Raw genomic sequence first — 17,187 nt, 5'->3', positions numbered from 1 at the left:
AGTCGTTTGTTCTGGACAAAATGTGAAGTGGCTTTTAGATTTTAGATAAGGAAGCATTCCTCTTTGCTCTGGCTTCCCTTTTTATATTCTGTGAATTGAAACGCAACACCTTGGCTCCCTCTCTTGCTAAGCACAAGAGACATTTCAGAAAATGAAGTTGGTTGTGCTTTTTTTTTTTTTGGCGAGGGGAGTACAGCCACTTGGCACACAAAGGGGCCTCTTGAGACCATCAGCAGACAAGGAAATCAGCTGTGAAGAGAATTGACCGGAGAATGCCCAGGTTTTAAGTGCCTCTCAAGCCAATCCTGTTTACTCACTCCCTCACCCTTATGTAACTGGTCCAGTATATATTCCCCCGCTTGTGATGCGCCCACCTCAGAATCAACGGATCTGCAGATTACAGGATTCACCAACATGGCATCTTTGTCCATCCTCAGTTTCCTTCTGGCCACACTCCTAACTCAAGGTAAGTTTGGTTTGAGCTAGTTAAGGGCACTGTAGTCTTTACAGCTAGGGTAAAAAGCAAGGTGGATGCATCCATTCTTGGAGATGTGCTTGTATCCTTGAACATTTTTACCTTGCTCTAGACGCCATAGGTTAGAAGAGGGGGATCAACCTATTTTCCAAAGTACCAGAAGACAAGAGAAGAAACTATGGAAACTAATCAAAGAGAAGAGCAACCTAGAACTAAGGAGAAATTTAGTGACAGTAAAAATAATTAATCAGTGGAATGGATTGCCTCCAGAAGTTGTGAGTGCTCCAATATTAGAAGTTTTAAAGAAGAGATCGGACAACCATTTGTCTGAAATGGTATAGAGCAGGGGTGTCCAAACTTGGGAACTTTAAGACTTGTGAACTTCAACTCCCAGAATTCCCCAGCCAGGGAATTCTGGGAGTTGAAGTCCACAAGTCTTAAAGTTCCCAAGTTTGGACACCCCTGGTATAGAGTCTCCTGCTTGAGCAAGGGGTTGGACTAGAAGACCTCCAAGGTCCCTTCCAACTCTGTTATTTTGGGTGTGGACTCAAGAGGGGCTACCAAAGACAGACAGCCTCATTTGATGAGGGCCAGGAACTTTAGTTGGATTTCCCACATCTTCTCATTTTGATGAAACGCTCAGCTACGGTTTCTTCACATTGGTGTTTCTTAAAGTGTGATCCGATGAACCCCGAGGGCCGCTCAAACTCACCTCGGGGGTCTCCAAAATCAACATTATTTACTAAATAGGGAAGATAATGGCAAAAATTTAAAACAAAGTCACTCTTTTCTTTTCTTTTTTTTGTTTAAAAATATCATTTTTTTCCCATGAAAAAATATTTAAAATCTCATGGGTTTAATATTGCTGCTTTTATATGATTCAATAAATGCTCTAAAAATGAATCCTATTTTCATATAGTGAATATCAATCCATGCACACAAAGGCTCTTTGAATTTCCATCATTTTTAAAACTGAGACAGGGGACTCCTAGGAACACAAATTTAAGAAATACTACTCTGCACCATGAGACGTATTCAGTGAAACCTAGTTTCCCCCATCATAGCTTATCGAATAAGCCACACCTCATCTGTGTTATACAATAATACAATAGTAGAGTTGGAAGGGACCTTGGAGGTCTTCTAGTCCAACCCCCTGCCTAGGCAGGAAACCCTATACCGTTCCAGACAAATGGCTATCCAACATCTTCTTAAAGACTTCCAGTGTTGGGACATTCACAACTTCTGGAGGCAAGGTGTTCCACTGATTAATTCTTCTCACTGTCAGGAAATTTCTCCTCAGTTCTAAGTTGCTTCTCTCCTTGATTAGTTTCCACCCATTGCTTCTTGTTCTACCCTCAGGTGCTTTGGAGAATAGTTTGACTCCCTCTTCTTTGTGGCAACCTCTGAGATATTGGAATAATGCTATCATGTCTCCCCTAGTCCTTCTTTCTCTTAAGCTAAACATACCCAGTTCCTGCAACCGTTCTTCATATGTTTTAGTCTCCAGTCCCCTAATCATCTTTGTTGCTCTTCTCTGCACTCTTTCTAGAGTCTCCACATCTTTTTTACATCGTGGCGACCAGAACTGAATGCAGTATTCCAAGTGTGGCCTTACCAAGGCATTATAAAGTGGTATTAACACTTCACGTGCTCTTGATTCTATGTGATCTTGTTGTTTTCTTCAGGTTCCTGTTTGACATGTGAAACGTGCCAAGGTCCTGGTAAAGACTGCACTGGCGTGAGCCGCACCTGTGGAGAAAGTGAAGATACGTGCCTTACCTTTGTAGGAATGAATTACCTGTGTAAGTAAAAGACAGAGGAGATCTCTAGACTTGCTTTGAACCAGCAGAGGGAGTTAAGAGATCTAAGTTCCCAGAAAAGCAGCTAGAACAGTGGTTACCAAAACTATTTTTAACTGGGCAACCTTACCACTAAAACGTTGGAGAAGGTCTTCCTAATATGTTGATTTACCAATACATATCTACTTACTCGTATAGTATGGACATTAGAAGGTGGCTCAGTGGCTAAGATGCTGAGCTTGTCGATCAGAAAGGTCGGCAGTTCGTCTACTTGTCCCAGCTTCTGCCAACCTAGCAGTTCAAAAGCAGGTAAAAATGCAAGTAGAAAAATAGGAGCCACCTTTGGTGGGATGGTAACAGCGTTCCGTGCGCCTTCAGCATTTAATCATGCCGGCCACATGACCACGGAGAAGTCTTTGGACAGCGCTGGCTCTTCAGCTTTGAAAGGGAGATGAGCACCGCCCCCTAGAGTCGGGAATGACTAGCACATATGTGCGAGTGTTAATTACCATCTTTAAAGCGCTCCATGGCTCAGGACCTAGCTACTTGCGGGATCGCATCCTACCACACACTTCCCTGCGACCAATTCGCTCTCACAGGGAGGGACTCCTCCGGGTGCCGTCCACTAAGCAGTGCCAACGGGCGGCGCCTAGGAGTAGAGCCTTCTCTGTGATGGGCCCAACCCTCTGGAATGACCTCCCCCCCGATATTAGAACCACCACCGACTTCCGCTCCTTCCGACAAAAACTGAAGACTCACCTGTTCCTTTTAGCCGGCTTGGCCCATTCATAGTCTTATTCTACCTCCTGGCAGATATTTTTTAGGGGTTATTTTAAATATTGTTTTTAAATGCTTTGCTTTATGTACAGTTTCTTATAACCTCCTCTTTTAGGTACTGAGTATGTAATTATGTTTGTACTTTCGATTTATTTATGTGTTTTATCTGACTGTACACCGCCCCGAGTCCCTTTGGGGAGAGGGGGCGGTATAAAAGTCCAAATAAAGTAAAGTAAGTAAAGTAAAGTTTACCTTATGGACATTAGAGAACATAATAAACTGTTTAATCATTCTAAAACATACCGCCCATCCTTTGGACTATGATACCTGTAGAAACCTCTCGAATGAGGAGACGGAGGCGAATATAATACAACTGTTGTTTATTGAATAAACTGACAGGAACAACACAACGAGTCGTCTGACAGCTATTTATACCAGGAGCTGTCAGACGACGAACCAATAGGGATAAAGTATTTCTCCCGCCGGCTGGCTGGTGCGCCTGGGCCAATCAGAGGATCCCTATTCTCGACTGCCCTCTGCTGGCCAGGCTCACCGGTACACAACACCCCTTTCCCCTGGATTGCGCAGGCGTAATCGTCTAAGTACGACGGACGCCTGCGCACGCGCTGAGAGCGTCTCAAAGAAGATGGCGCCTCGCCCAGGGAAGGTGGAGTGTCGGCTCCGCTCTTGTGGCGAACAGGCCTGGCAGCGTCCTGGATGGGTCTTCCTCCCGGCAATGCACCGACGGCCAATGGTAAGTGAGCCAGCGCACCGGGGGGGGCTGTTGCGAGGTCGGAGCTAGTGGCGTTTGGACGGTCGAGCCGGCAGGCGGCGTCGTTAGGGCCTGGTTGCTTTTCCGCAGGTGTGTTGTGTTCAGGTCCCTCTGGTCGCCGACGCAACTGGCTTATATGCCGCCGCCAATGTCTGCCATCATCGAGGAGGACCCTGTAAGAACAGGGCCCCGTGATGTCAGTCACTTTGCCAGGTAGCCACTTCGGCTCGCCGGTGTAGTTGCGAGCGAATACCCCCTCACCCACCAGAAAAGACCTGGGAGGGGAAGGAAGGACAGGAAAAGAAGGGTGGTAGAGAGGGTGAAATCGGTCTAGCAGGGAACGAATACGGCGACCCAGCAATAGTTCCGCTGGGCTTTTGCCCGTAGCGGGGCAAGGGGTGGAGTGCTGGGAACGGAGGTAGGTGGAGATGCGGAGTGGCCAGGGAAGGGTGGCCATACGGGCCAGGGCTTCCTTAGCGGAGCGAACCGCTCGTTCGGCCAGGCCGTTGCCCGCAGGGTGGTAGGGGGCAATCGGGGCATGTCGGATGCCCAAGGAGGCAAGGTAGGACTGGAATTCGGTGGAGGAAAATTGGGGACCGTTATCGGAAACGATAACGTCCGGAAGACCATGGGTGTTAAATAGGGAGTCAAGGATGCGGATAGTGGCCGAAGAGGTTGAGCTGGGCATAGGAAACAGCTCAACCCACTTCGACCAGGCATCCACCAGAAGGAAGAATAGGCGGCCCTCAATGGGCCCCATGAAGTCGACGTGGAGTCGGCTCCATGGGCCCATGGGGAGTTCCCACTCCCTAGGCGGGGAAGAAGGCGGCGCGGAGCGCACCTGCTGGCAAGGGGTGCAGCGTTGGACGTAGGCGGCGATGTCCGCATCCATGGACGGCCACCAGACATAGCCGCGGCCGAGGCTTTTCATCCTGACTATGCCAGGGTGGCCGTCATGGAGGCGAGACAGGACAGCTGGCCGCAGGGAAGAGGGGACAACCACGCGGTTTCCCCACAGGAGGCAATCCTGCATGATGGAAAGCTCCAGGCGGCGGCGGAAAAAAGGGGAGAGTTGGGGATCATTGGAGACTGCAGACCAGCCCCGGGAGACAGCGGTCATTGCACGGTGCAGGATGGGGTCAGTTCGGGAGGCCTGCGCGATGTCCAAAACGGACATCGGTAGGGAGAGGTCGGCCAGGAGGTTAATAGAGTGGACAGGGGCTGGATCAGTGACAGGAAGAGGCAGAGGGCAGCGGCTCAACGCGTCAGCGTGAGCAATGTGGCCGCCAGGCCGGTAGGACAATGTGTAGGAGTAGGACGATAGGAATTCTGCCCAACGGGACATGCGGGGGGATAGAATGGGGGGTGTGGGACGGTCCCCTGCAATAATGCCCAGTAGGGGCTTGTGATCGGTGATCAGGGAGAAGGGGCGGCCATATAAGTAATAATGAAAACGTTTTACTCCCGCAACGGCAGCAAGAGCCTCCTTATCCAGCTGGCTGTAATTTCGCTCAGTTCTGGATAAGGTGCGGGAGTAAAAAGCTATGGGCGCTTCAGAGCCATCAGGGTACGAATGGCTAAGAACAGCCCCGACCCCAAAGGGGGAAGCGTCACAGGCCAGGGTTAGAGGTAAACGCTCGTCATACTGGGCGAGGACTGGTGGGGCAGTGAGTGAGCGCTTGACAGCCGCGAGCGCATGCGCTTCGCGGCTGGACCAGACCCATGGGGTGGAAGAGTCTAGTAAACGGTGAAGGGGTTCGGCCAGGGAAGCTTTGTGGGGAATAAAGGAGGAATAGAAATTAAGGAGGCCAAGGAAGGCTTGGAGCTCCACTTTGTTGGAAGGAGTGGGGGCGGAGAGAATGGCTTCGACCTTTGATGGGTCAGGGTGGATGCCGTTGGCATCGATGAGGAAGCCGAGGAAGGTGACAGAGGGAACGCCGAGCTGGCATTTTGAAGGTTTGAGGTGCAAGCCGGCGGAACGGAATTTTTGTAGGACCAGACGTAGGGTTTTGATGAGTTCTGATTGGTTGGGGGCGGCAATCAGAACATCATCAAAATAGGGGGTGACCCCGGGAATGCCATGGAGCAACCGCTCCATGAGTCCCTGGAAAATGCCGGGGGCCACGCTCACGCCAAACTGAAGGCGGCGACATTTGAAAGCGCCGCGGTGTGTGACGATTGTTTGCGCAAGCGCGGTCGACTCGTCGACAGGCAGTTGCTGGTACGCCTGCGCGAGGTCCAGCTTTGCGAATATGCGACCCTGGCCCAGAGTGTGCAGGACGTGCTGCACCACCGGCACAGGGTAGGGGTGTGATTGGAGGGCTTTGTTAAGTGTTGATTTGAAGTCCGCGCAGATCCTAATAGATCCGTCGGACTTCAAAGGCACGACTATGGGAGTCTCCCAGGGGGAGAAATCAACGGGTTCTAAAATGCCCTGGCCGATTAGTTTGTCCAGTTCGGCGTCGACTTTTGCTTTTAAAGCAAAGGGAAGTCGGCGGGCCTTCAAGCGGATTGGAGGAACTGACGGGTCGAGGTTGAGGGAGATAGGAGAGCCGGTATAGCAGCCTAAAGAGGGGGAGAAAACATCGGAGAAGTCGGAAAGGAGGGAGGAGATAGAGGGCGGGGTAACAGGAGGGAGGGGTGAAAGTGAGTTAACCCCAGCAATAGAAAGGCCGAGGGCCTTAAACCAGTCCAGTCCTAGAAGGGAAGCGAGGGGGTTTTTTACAATTAGCAAGGGAAGCTTTGCCTTGCGAGAACCCAAAGAGATGTTAAAGGGTCGGCAGCCCAATAGGTCTATGACATTTCCCTGATAGTCGCGTAAGCGGCAATCAGGGGGTTGTAGATGGTGAAGTTTAACCCAAGGCAGTAAGGAGTTAAGGGTGGCCCATGACATAACGGATCGGGCCGACCCTGTGTCCACTTCCATAGGGCAGGGCACCCCCTCAATGGAGATTAGGAGGTGCAGCTTACCTCGGCCCTCCAAAGTTGAGGAGGCCGAGTCTACAAGCCATTCAGGGTAGGCTTCAGCTGGGTCCCCCACGGAGAGGGAGTGCTGACGGCGGGAAGACGTAGAAGGTGGCTGACGGGCTGGAGGAGGTTGCGGCAGAGGGCTGCGGCGGTTCTGTTGGCCGGAACGGCAAACTGCAGCGAGGTGGCCTTTCCTGCCGCATTGGTGGCACAGGGCTTGCCGGAACCTGCACTGGGAGCGTTGGTGGCGGCCGCCACAACTGAGGCACTGCCGTCCATCCCGGGTGGAGAGGGTTTGAAGGCGATCGGCAGTTTGGTCTACCTCAGCATGAAAGGTAGAAGCGGTAGATGGAGCGTAGGCAGAAGAAGGTGCCGCGTAGGGAGATGGCGGCAAGTAAGCGGCATGCGGGTGCTGACTGAGGTGGCTGAAATCCGGTGTGGATTGATCAGCCATTTCATAAGCCCTGGCATCATCTACCGCAATCTTTAGAGTTAACTCAGGGCGAGCTAGGATGCGGCGATGGAGTTTTATGTCTCGTAGCCCATAGATAAATTGTTCGAGCAACGCGTCTTCCAAGTCACTAAATTCACAGAGACTTGCCTCAGCGCGGAGAGCGGCCACGTACTGGGCAATGGTTTGGCCCTCCTTTTGAATGCACCGGCGGAAATATTGCCGCCGGGCAAAACGAGACGGGGCGGGCTCGTAGTGTTGCTTGAGGCGAGCCAGGAGTTCGTCCCAGGGCAGCGAATTGGCAGGATCGGGAGCAGCGAGAGCCCTTGCAGTGGCGAACATCTCCCTCCCGCAGTAGTTCAGGAAGATTCCGCGCTTTCGTTCCTGGGTGAGGCTGACGAGATCGTGCGCTACGAGGAAGCAGTCGAACCTCTCGAGGAACGCTTCCCAAGCCTCAGCCTCTGGCCGGAACGGCGAAAAGGCAGCATTTGAAGCCATTTGCGGCACTGTATAGGGTTCCACGTCGCCCGTCCTCGTCGCCAGTGTAGAAACCTCTCGAATGAGGAGACGGAGGCGAATATAATACAACTGTTGTTTATTGAATAAACTGACAGGAACAACACAACGAGTCGTCTGACAGCTATTTATACCAGGAGCTGTCAGACGACGAACCAATAGGGATAAAGTATTTCTCCCGCCGGCTGGCTGGTGCGCCTGGGCCAATCAGAGGATCCCTATTCTCGACTGCCCTCTGCTGGCCAGGCTCACCGGTACACAACACCACCCTTTGAAGGTCCAGTTGGCCCCAACGCTGTTTAGCTTTCCATGAAGTCTTCAACACCTGGTTCTGTTACTAAACATTGGAGGTTGGTGGGACAGGAAGTGGGTTTGAGCCTTGTATTGGCTATGTTGATTGTTAATAGGGATGGATCTGTTTTTATGCTGGCTACTCTTTTATGTGTGCTCTTGATTTGGGAAAGCGAGGTCCTTTCCGTTATATATATATTTTTAAATATTGCTATCCACTCAGCGTCATTAACTTGAGATGGGCAGATCTGTTGGCCTAATGACCAAATAAAGATTGATTGATTGATGGACTGAGGTGAAAGGCCACTTCAGTCAAATATATAGATATCCCCCAAAATAGATTTTTTTTTTAATTTAAAAGGATGGAATAAATAAATAAATAAATAAATAACAATAGATATCCCATTATTTTCTTCCCGCACCCTAATGGATAGTCTTGCATATCCCTTTGTGTTCCATGCCCCCAATCTGTGATGATCGGTATAGAAAGTATGATAATGACCTACAATATCTGCATTATAGAGGTGAGGTGGGATGGAAATCAATATATAGCAATAGCACTTAGACTTATATACCGCTTCATAGTGCTTTTATAGCCCCCTCTAAGCAGTTTACAGAGTCAGCCCATTGCCCCCAACAATCTGGTGTCCTCATTTTACCCACCTCGGAAGGATGGAAGGCTTGAGCCTGGTGAGATTTGAACTGCCCAAATTGCAGGCAGCCGACGGTCAGTTGAATTAGCCGGCAGTACTGCACTCTAACCACTGCACCCCCTGGGCTCACACATCGCAATATATACCTATATACGGAGTGTATTCATATGCCTAAATATTCAAATTAAGCATATTATATTATTTTGCACCTCCCATACATCTTCCTTCAAGATCGATTATCGCTAGACTGTATTTTTGAATACCTAGAACCCCATTATTCTAAATAGTATCTCCAGTTTCCAAATGCTGAGCTTTGTTTGGAGGATCACGAAAGCAATGGAGTTACCACCGCTTTCTTCAATGCTGCCATTCCACATATAGTGAGGAACAATTTCCATTACTCCCAATCACGATGGTGGGAGAAATAATAGGCAAGTGGCAGAGTTCCCTGCTCCCATCCTTCTTTTCCCATTTAGATGTCCATGGAGATTCTCAGTCACCCAGGTCACGGTTGTCCCAAAGGCACTTCCTCCCGCCTCCAAGAGGCAACTGCACTTTCTGGGTTGTTTTTTTTTTTTGAGGTTTTTTGCTTCTCATCCAAGAAGCTTCTTCAGCTCTGACTGAAATCCTTCCATTCGACACCATCCAACGAGAGCTGAAGAAGCTTCTTAGATGAGAAGCAAAATGCCTTCAAAGAAAAACCAGAAAGCCCAGTTGCCCTTTGAAGAAAAACAAACAAACTTTGGGTGTCACTGTCTAGGTTAGCTTCCAGTGACAATTATCTACCTCTTTGGCACTTTCAGTTATTTTATACCAAGCAAATCTGCAGCAAGGTGCTACCTAATTTCTCTCTTATTCTTCATCAGGGTCTACAAAAATCATCGAGACGGTCAAAGGCTGCTCTGTTCGCAGTGCCTGCCAGCCTGGACCCATCAGGGTCACCATCAGCTCTGAGATCAATTTCCGGAGCACCTCCAGCTGTTGCCAAGGAGACCAGTGCAACAACAAAAAGTTAGACAGTAAGGATCCCTTTGTTTTCGCACCAACCAAAGTTCTTTACTCTCCCAAATTTTCATTGGGTTGCTTCAGGGGTGAAATTCAGTAGGTTCTGACAGGTTCTGGAAAACTGGTAGCAGTTCTCCAGAACCTGTTTTGAGTAGTTTGAAGAACCGGCAAATACTACCTCTGACTGGCCCCAGAGTGGGAGGGACGGGAGATTTTGCAGTATCCTTCCCCCAGAAGTGGGGAGGGAATGGAGATTTTGCAGTCTCCTTCCCCCAGGAGTGGGGAGGGAATGGAGATTTTGTAGTATCCTTACCCCAGGAGTGGGAGGGACGGGAGATTTTGCAGTATCCTTCCCCCAGGAGTGGGGAGGGAATGGAGATTTTGCAGTATCCTTCCCCCAGGAGTGGGGAGGGACGGGAGATTTTGCAGTATCCTTCCCCCAGGAGTGGGGAGGGAATGGAGATTTTGCAGTATCCTTCCCCTGTCATGCCCACCAAGCCCCGCCTACAGAATTGGTAGTAAAAAAAATTGAATTTCACCACTGCGTTGCTTACTTCCATGGATTCTTTTCTACCTGATTTGGCATACCCAGTTGGAGCAGCCATCAGGTCCAGCTCTGCTCAAAATTTAAGCCGTGTAAAGGTGCACGTGCAAGCAAAGTGCATGTGTGGAAGGGCGGGAGCATGTGTGGAATGGACACGTGAGCGCGGCGTACCGGTGGTAACAAAATATGAAACCCGCCGCGACTGCGAATGGTTTATTTATATATGATGGCATATAATGAAGGGCTGCTGAACTAAGGCTCCCATTTGGCATAATCTTTGTAGTGCCCCCTGAGAATACCACCCTCAATGGGCTGAGCTGCCCAAGTTGCTTTCACCTTGGCTCGGATCAGTGCGACGAGATGGACTCTCTGAACTGCGTAGGAGAAGACAATCATTGCATAACCTCATCTGGAACCTTGACCGATGGTAAGTTTCATTTTCATTTTCAACACCAGGTCACACATGTAGAAGTCAACAGGAGGGTATAGCGCCTTGTGTGAACCCAGTCAAAAGGAAGGTTTATGGCCAGTGTGCAAGATACTACCCCCGTAGCAGAGGTGGGTTCCTACCGGTTCGAACCAGTTCGGACGAGTAGGTAGTAACTCGGCCGGCCACACCCATGAACTAGTTCTATCGGCAGCGCCATAGTATTCGCCGCCATCTTGGGTTTTTTTACTAGCGTGCATCAAGCATGCATGGCTGCCCGAAGTGCATCCCTGAGCGAACCAGCCGCCAGAACCCACCTCTGCCCTGTAGGTTCCACAAAGCAGCTGAGAGACTGTTCCTAAGAACATGAATAACAGAGTTGGAAGGGACTTTGGAGGTCCTCCAGTCCAACCCCCTGCTCAAGCAGCAAAACCCTATACCATTTCAGACAAGTGACCGTCCAATATCTTCTTAAAAACCTCCCGTGTTGGAGCATCTACACCTTCTGGAGGCAAGTGATTCTACGGATTGTTTTCACTGTCAGGAAATTTCCACCCATTGCTTCCTGTCTTGCCATCAGGTGCTTTGGAGAATAGCTTGACTCCCTCTTCTTTGTGGCAGCCCCTGAGATATTGGAACCCTGCTATCATGTCACCCCCTAGTCCTCCTTTTCGTTAAGCTAGATGGCATCATGTCACTATCATGCAACACTCAGCTGCACAAAATGAGGCTGTTTGGGCAGAATTCAAAGAGCAGGCTGCTCAAAATTGGTTCATAATAACAGAATATCAGCGTTGGAAGAAACCTTGGAGGTCTTCTAGTCCAACCCCGTGCTTAATCAGGAGACACTATACTATTCCAGAGAAGTGGACGTCCAGTCTCTTCTCAAAAACGTCCAGTGATGGTGCACCCACAATTTCTGGAGGCAAATTGTTCCACTGGTTAATTGATCTAACTGTTAGGAAATTCCCCCTTAGTTTTAGGTTGCTTCTCTCCTTGATTGGTTTCCACCCATTGCTTCCTGTCTTGCCTTCATGTGCTTTGGAGAATAGCTTGACTCCCTCTTCTTTGTGGCAGCCCCTGAGATATTGGAACCCTCCTATCATGTCATCCCCTAGTCCTCCTTTTTATTAAGCTAGATGGCACCATGTCTTTTTGGAAGCTTACAAAGAGTGAATCATTTTGCTAGAAATACTAAGCTTAATAAAGCGAACAACCGTCTGATCTACTAAATTCTCAGCTCCTCTAGCTGATGCCTAACGCTTAATACTAAAGGCGTTAGTCCTTGACTTACAACATAGATATTGGAACACTGCTATCCTGTCACCCTTAGTCCTTCTTTTCATCAAACTAGACATACCCAATTCCTGCAACTGAACCATTTGGAGTGATAGCAGAGGTAGAATTTGAACAGGCAACCCTTTCAGATGCCACAAGGAGCCCTTAACCGACTGATTTTTTGGTCCCCAGGTGGTGTTCCTGTGAGATTCGCTTCCAGCGGCTGCAGCTCGGCATCGGCATGCGCTCTGCCCATGAATACCAATATTTACTCTGCAGGACTCACTTTCCACCTCAAGAATATTGAGTGCAGCCCACCCGTGAGAGCCAACAGCCCCTAAGGGAGGCCCTGGTGATAAAGGCCTCTGAAGAATCCCCTAAGAAAATTTCCCCCCCTCACTCTCTTGGAATGTGGTCCTGATATTTTCTCCTTTACTGAATTATAATGAATAAACAGCATTAAAAAACCAGCATGCTTGTGTATTGATTTTTTTTTAATATCACCTTTTTAATTTTTCTAAAAAAATTATAAAAAAATCCCTTCAAGGCATACCTAATATTCCTTCCCCCTCTTAAAAAAGGGGGGGGATTCTTGCTTCCCCGACTATAAAAGGGAAGAGATGGGGGACTTGTATTTATTTATTTATTTATTTGCCTTTATTTATAGAACGAAAGGGACATGGGTGACTAAGTGGCTAAGGCGCTGAGCTTGTCGATCAGGAAAGTGGGTAGTTTGGCGGTTCGAATCCCTAGCGCTGCGTAACGGAGTGAGCTTCCGTGACTTGTCCCAGCTTCTGCCAACCTAGCAGTTCCAAAGCACATTAAAAATGCAAGTAGAAAAATAGAGGACACCTTTGGTGGGAAGGGAACAGCGTTCCGAGCACCTTTGGCGTTAAGTCATGCTGGCCACATGACCACTGAGACATCTTTGGACAGCGATGGCTCTTCGGCTTTGAAATGGAGATGAACACCGCCCCCTAGTGTCTTATGTGCAAGGGGAACCTTTATCTTTATAGAACGAAACAGAACAAAAGGGGGGGAGAATGAAATAAAAAATAAAAAAGGAACAACATTACAAAAGAAAATCACACAAACACATCACACGCAGAGGTGGATTGCTCCTGGTTCAGCCTGGATCGGGCGAACTGGTAGTGGCGAGGGTGGGAAGCTCCGCCCACCTGCCCCGATGCTTCTGCGCATGCGCAGAAATGTTGCGCACATGAGCGAACTAGTAGTAAAAAAATAGAAACCCACCACTGATCCCATGCATATATACGGTATATAATTACTGTCAGTGACGTGCAGTCAGGTGAGGCAAGTGAGGCACAGCCTCACCACTCTCATCATGAAAAAAAAAAGTAAAAGGAAAAAGCTGAGCTAGTTGCTGCCTCACCGTGGATGACTCTGCTTAACCTCACTGGTGCTCTCCCTCCCCAAGTGTAGTGACTTCCTCCCCAGGCCCCCATTCATTTCTCTCTCTCACACACACAGCTGGATAAAACTATATAAAAATCTAGCCCAGCTTCACTGATTACAAGTTTGAAAAGGCAACGTGGCTCCACCTGCAATCAAACTACACTTGGGGAGGGAGAGCACAAGCAAGCACCGAGGAGACCACAGGAGGAGGCAGGAAGCCAGGCAAAGAGCCATGCTGTAGTACACACACTTCCCCCCAGCCTCTTTCTTTTGGAAGGCTCGGCTCCCCTCCGGCTTCTCTGCCTCTCCTCTCACCCCAGCCTGCCAGCAGGAGGTGGTAGGTGGGCTTTATTGTGTTCCAGGCATTTCCCACCCAGACAGCAGGCTGCATTTGCAATGGTGGAAGTGTTCGGGAAAGGCAGCAGGGGAATGGGGGGGGGGATGGCAGAGGAGCTGCTTTCAAGTCACTGGAAAAAATATCCGATCCAACTTTTGTGTGTGGGGGGGTTTGTTTGAGAGTGAGTGAGAGAGGGAAGGGGTAGGAGAGATAGTCCAATCCAACTTGTGTGTGTGTGTGTGTGTGTGTGTGTGTGTGTGTGTGTGTGTTTGAGAGAGGGGGAGGAAGGGAGAGAGGGAGGAAGGAGGGGAAGGAGAAGAAAAAGAAAAAGAAAGAAGGAGCAAAGGAGAAAAACAAATGCTGTCGCTTTAAATTGGAACTGAGCATGCCTGGCTGTGGAATTCTGGGAGTTGAAGTCCACAAGTCTAAAAATATTTGAAACTCAGCACTGTGTCAGTGCCTCACCAGTCATAAACCTCACCGCACGTCACTGATTACTGTTCTTTCCCTCCCTTTTATGTAAATATGTACATATACGAGAAGCCTAGATAATACGGCTTATAATTTATAATGTTTATATAAAGTTTCGTGTAACCATTTCATAGAGTCGGTAGTTAGAAGGAGCCTTGGAGCTCTTTTAGTTCAATCCCCTGCCCAGAGCAGGAATCCACATATAGGTTATTCTCATTTAAAGACTGCCACATTTAGCAACTGTTCACAGTTATAGCATTAATAGAAAAGTAACTTTATGACTGGGCTTCACATCTTCATAGGTTTATAAAGCAAAGGAAAGCTGAAATACAATCCTAAACACGGTTGTGTTTCACTTAGCAACTGTGGTCACTAAATGACTACTATCTAAACTATTCTAGGACAAATGACTCTTCAGTCTTTTCTGAACATTTCTTGAATGTCTTAAATAATTTCAAATGAAGAAAAGCGCTTTCTTCATGTTATTGAGGCCATGCTTAATCAACAAGCAACTGTTTCAAAAGCCCTAATAATATTATTATATCTCATCCTGAAGGGGATGTAAATATATCTTTCCAATGTTTCATTAGTCTCTTAGCAATAAGAACAGGACAGTCGGTGGTGCAAACGTTAAAATACAAGGAGAGAGAGATAGTCATCTTGAAACAAATCCCAAAGAAAGTCAGAGATAAAAGAAAAAAAATATTCGTTTTTAGCGAAAAATCTATTTGAAAAAGGGGTTTGGTTTCGATGGCTTCTGCCAGAAGGGATGTTGATATTCTGGGAGGGAGGGTGGCAGAGCTAGAATTAATACAATCACGGAGGCAGAGGCCTTCATGGAAAAAAACAATGCTCTCCTAGATAAAGCTGTTGATACTACACAGGACACACAGCACACGGGAGGTGCCGGAGCCTTGCTGGGGGGGGGGGGGGGGAAGAAGCAGCATTGAGAAAACTTAGATCACAAAAGTGAGCTAGAAAAACACTGCAATTGCTGATACAGGGAATTTTTCTGTTGGATATAAAATAGATTGAAAATACTGGAAGATATAAGGTAAAATATGCTGTCAAAAAAATTGTTAAGTAGTATTTTACTTAATGTATTAATGTATTAACAAGTGAAATCTATGAGAGTCTGGGGGGGGGGGGTGCCATTCACTCACAATGTAGCTGCCATAATTTGTACCCTTTTCCACTACCCTTTTTCCTGAAAATTTTGTAAAACCAATAAAATTTTTGTTCAAAAAACAAAAACAAAAAAAAAAACACCTGTGGGCTTGAACTCCCAGCATTCCCCAGCCAGCCATTAATTTGACTTTGAGACAAGGTTTAATACAGAACTTAAGATTTATGATCTTAACTTCGGTATTAAACCTTGTCTCCAAGTCAAATTAATTAATATATGTCATTGTTTCTTCCCAGAACCTCAGGATCTGGGAAGGCATACATTTTAATGAAGTATTGTTCTCATTTACCTATCCTGTTTTCCCAAATATAAGCCCTCCCTGGATAATAAGCCCAATCAGGCTTTTGAGCGCATGCGCTAAAATAATCCCTCCCCTGAAAATAAGCCCTCCCCAAAAATATTGCAACACAGCAGCAGCCATGAGGTGACCACGCTCACCACCTCCTGCACCTCAAAAATAATAAGACCTCCCCAAAAATAAGACCAAGCGCTTATTTTGGGAGTCAAAATAAAATCAGACACTGTCTTATTTTCGGGAAAACACAGTAATACCATGTTTCTCATGCTTGGCAAATTTAAGACATGTGGCCTTCAACTCCCAAAATTCTTCAGCTAGCATGCTTGCTAGCTAATCTAGGGTATAATAAACCAGTGTTTCTCAACCTTAGCAATACTTAAAGATGTGTACTGGCTGGGGAATTCTGGAAGTTGAAGATTACTTAAAAGTTGCCAAATGTTAAGAAACACTGGTCAAAAATTACGAGCCACACAATTAATGATTCAACCCAGATACACAAAGATGTCACAGCAGAATTTAGCTTCCTGCTCAACTACGTTGCTTTGGAAAAGCCACAACATTCTTTTTCATAACCACAAAGCTGGCACCTTTGCATGACCCTCAGTGTCCTGTATAATAAACGGGTGTGTTCATTGCCCAAGGCATGAGGTACATTGTTTTGTAGGTACACCTTTAATTACTTTCTCTTCCTTGTAAAATTAGAGGGAATGTCTTGTACCCAATGAATCTTCATTGAGAATGTGTGAGGATTGGGTCTCAGGCTGTATGGGGTGGGGTGGAGAATCCAAGAGATCAAAAGAGGACCCAAAATTTCATTTTGCTCCGGAAAAAAATGGGATGTCCAGAGGGATAAGTCCTACTTCCATTTGCACCCTTAAAATCTTTTACCGATAGCTCAAGAATTCATTAGAGAAAAATTTACCCAAGCATTTTCACCGAATATAAAGGGACGCTCAGGACAGGGTCAACCATGGGGATGGGTGACATGGAAAGGAAAGAAAAGAAAAGTAAAAGAGGGAAGAGAGGAGAGGAAGGGGAGGAAAGAAGGGTTACAAACTACCCAGTCAAGATTAATCACATCATGCCAAATGCTTTTAAGAAAAAGTCAACCACCATAATCCTAACCTCTTTTTCACAACTTGAGTTGCCATGGTGATTAGGAGGCAATATAAATTAAATCAATCAATATAATACATGTTGGTCAGCTGAGAGCATTGGAGAGACCAGTGTTTCCAGTTACAACTTGCATCATTGTGTGTCTTTGCTTCGGTTAACAATTGTGGGTGAGGGAAATGATTTTGACTAGCAAGCAGGTAAACACCTTGTGTTTGATTTCCACAAAAATTGGTCAAGTCTAAAGTCCAATTTACAACAACAACAAAAATGAATTACAGGGGCAAATATTTACACATTCTGTATGTCCAAGGTAATACAGATTTGATTTCCTTCATGCAAAGGGCAAGATATGACTGTCCCAAGACATCCTCCATTGTGCTGTTATTCAACCTTGTCCCCTTTATGTTC

The 17,187-nt window shown here is 47.3% G+C and overlaps 1 protein-coding gene across 1 annotated transcript; it reads left to right on the top strand.

Annotated features, from left to right (window-relative positions):
* The first annotated feature begins 344 nt into the window (after positions 1-344).
* Positions 345-12,420, top strand: LOC309396826 (phospholipase A2 inhibitor and Ly6/PLAUR domain-containing protein-like). The gene is made up of 5 exons (XM_081962294.1): positions 345-466; positions 2,161-2,277; positions 9,568-9,720; positions 10,534-10,677; positions 12,148-12,420. The coding sequence occupies exons 1-5, from the start codon at positions 415-417 to the stop codon at positions 12,294-12,296; spliced, it is 615 nt and encodes a 204-aa protein (XP_081818420.1). The 5' UTR covers positions 345-414; the 3' UTR covers positions 12,297-12,420.
* The last annotated feature ends 4,767 nt before the right edge of the window (positions 12,421-17,187 follow it).

Source organism: Natrix helvetica (assembly GCF_964273705.1).
Source record: "Natrix helvetica genome assembly, chromosome: 9".
Classification (NCBI taxonomy): Eukaryota; Metazoa; Chordata; class Lepidosauria; order Squamata; family Natricidae; genus Natrix; species Natrix helvetica.
Note: the sequence above shows the minus strand (reverse complement) of the source record. Positions and strands in the feature narration are given on the sequence as shown.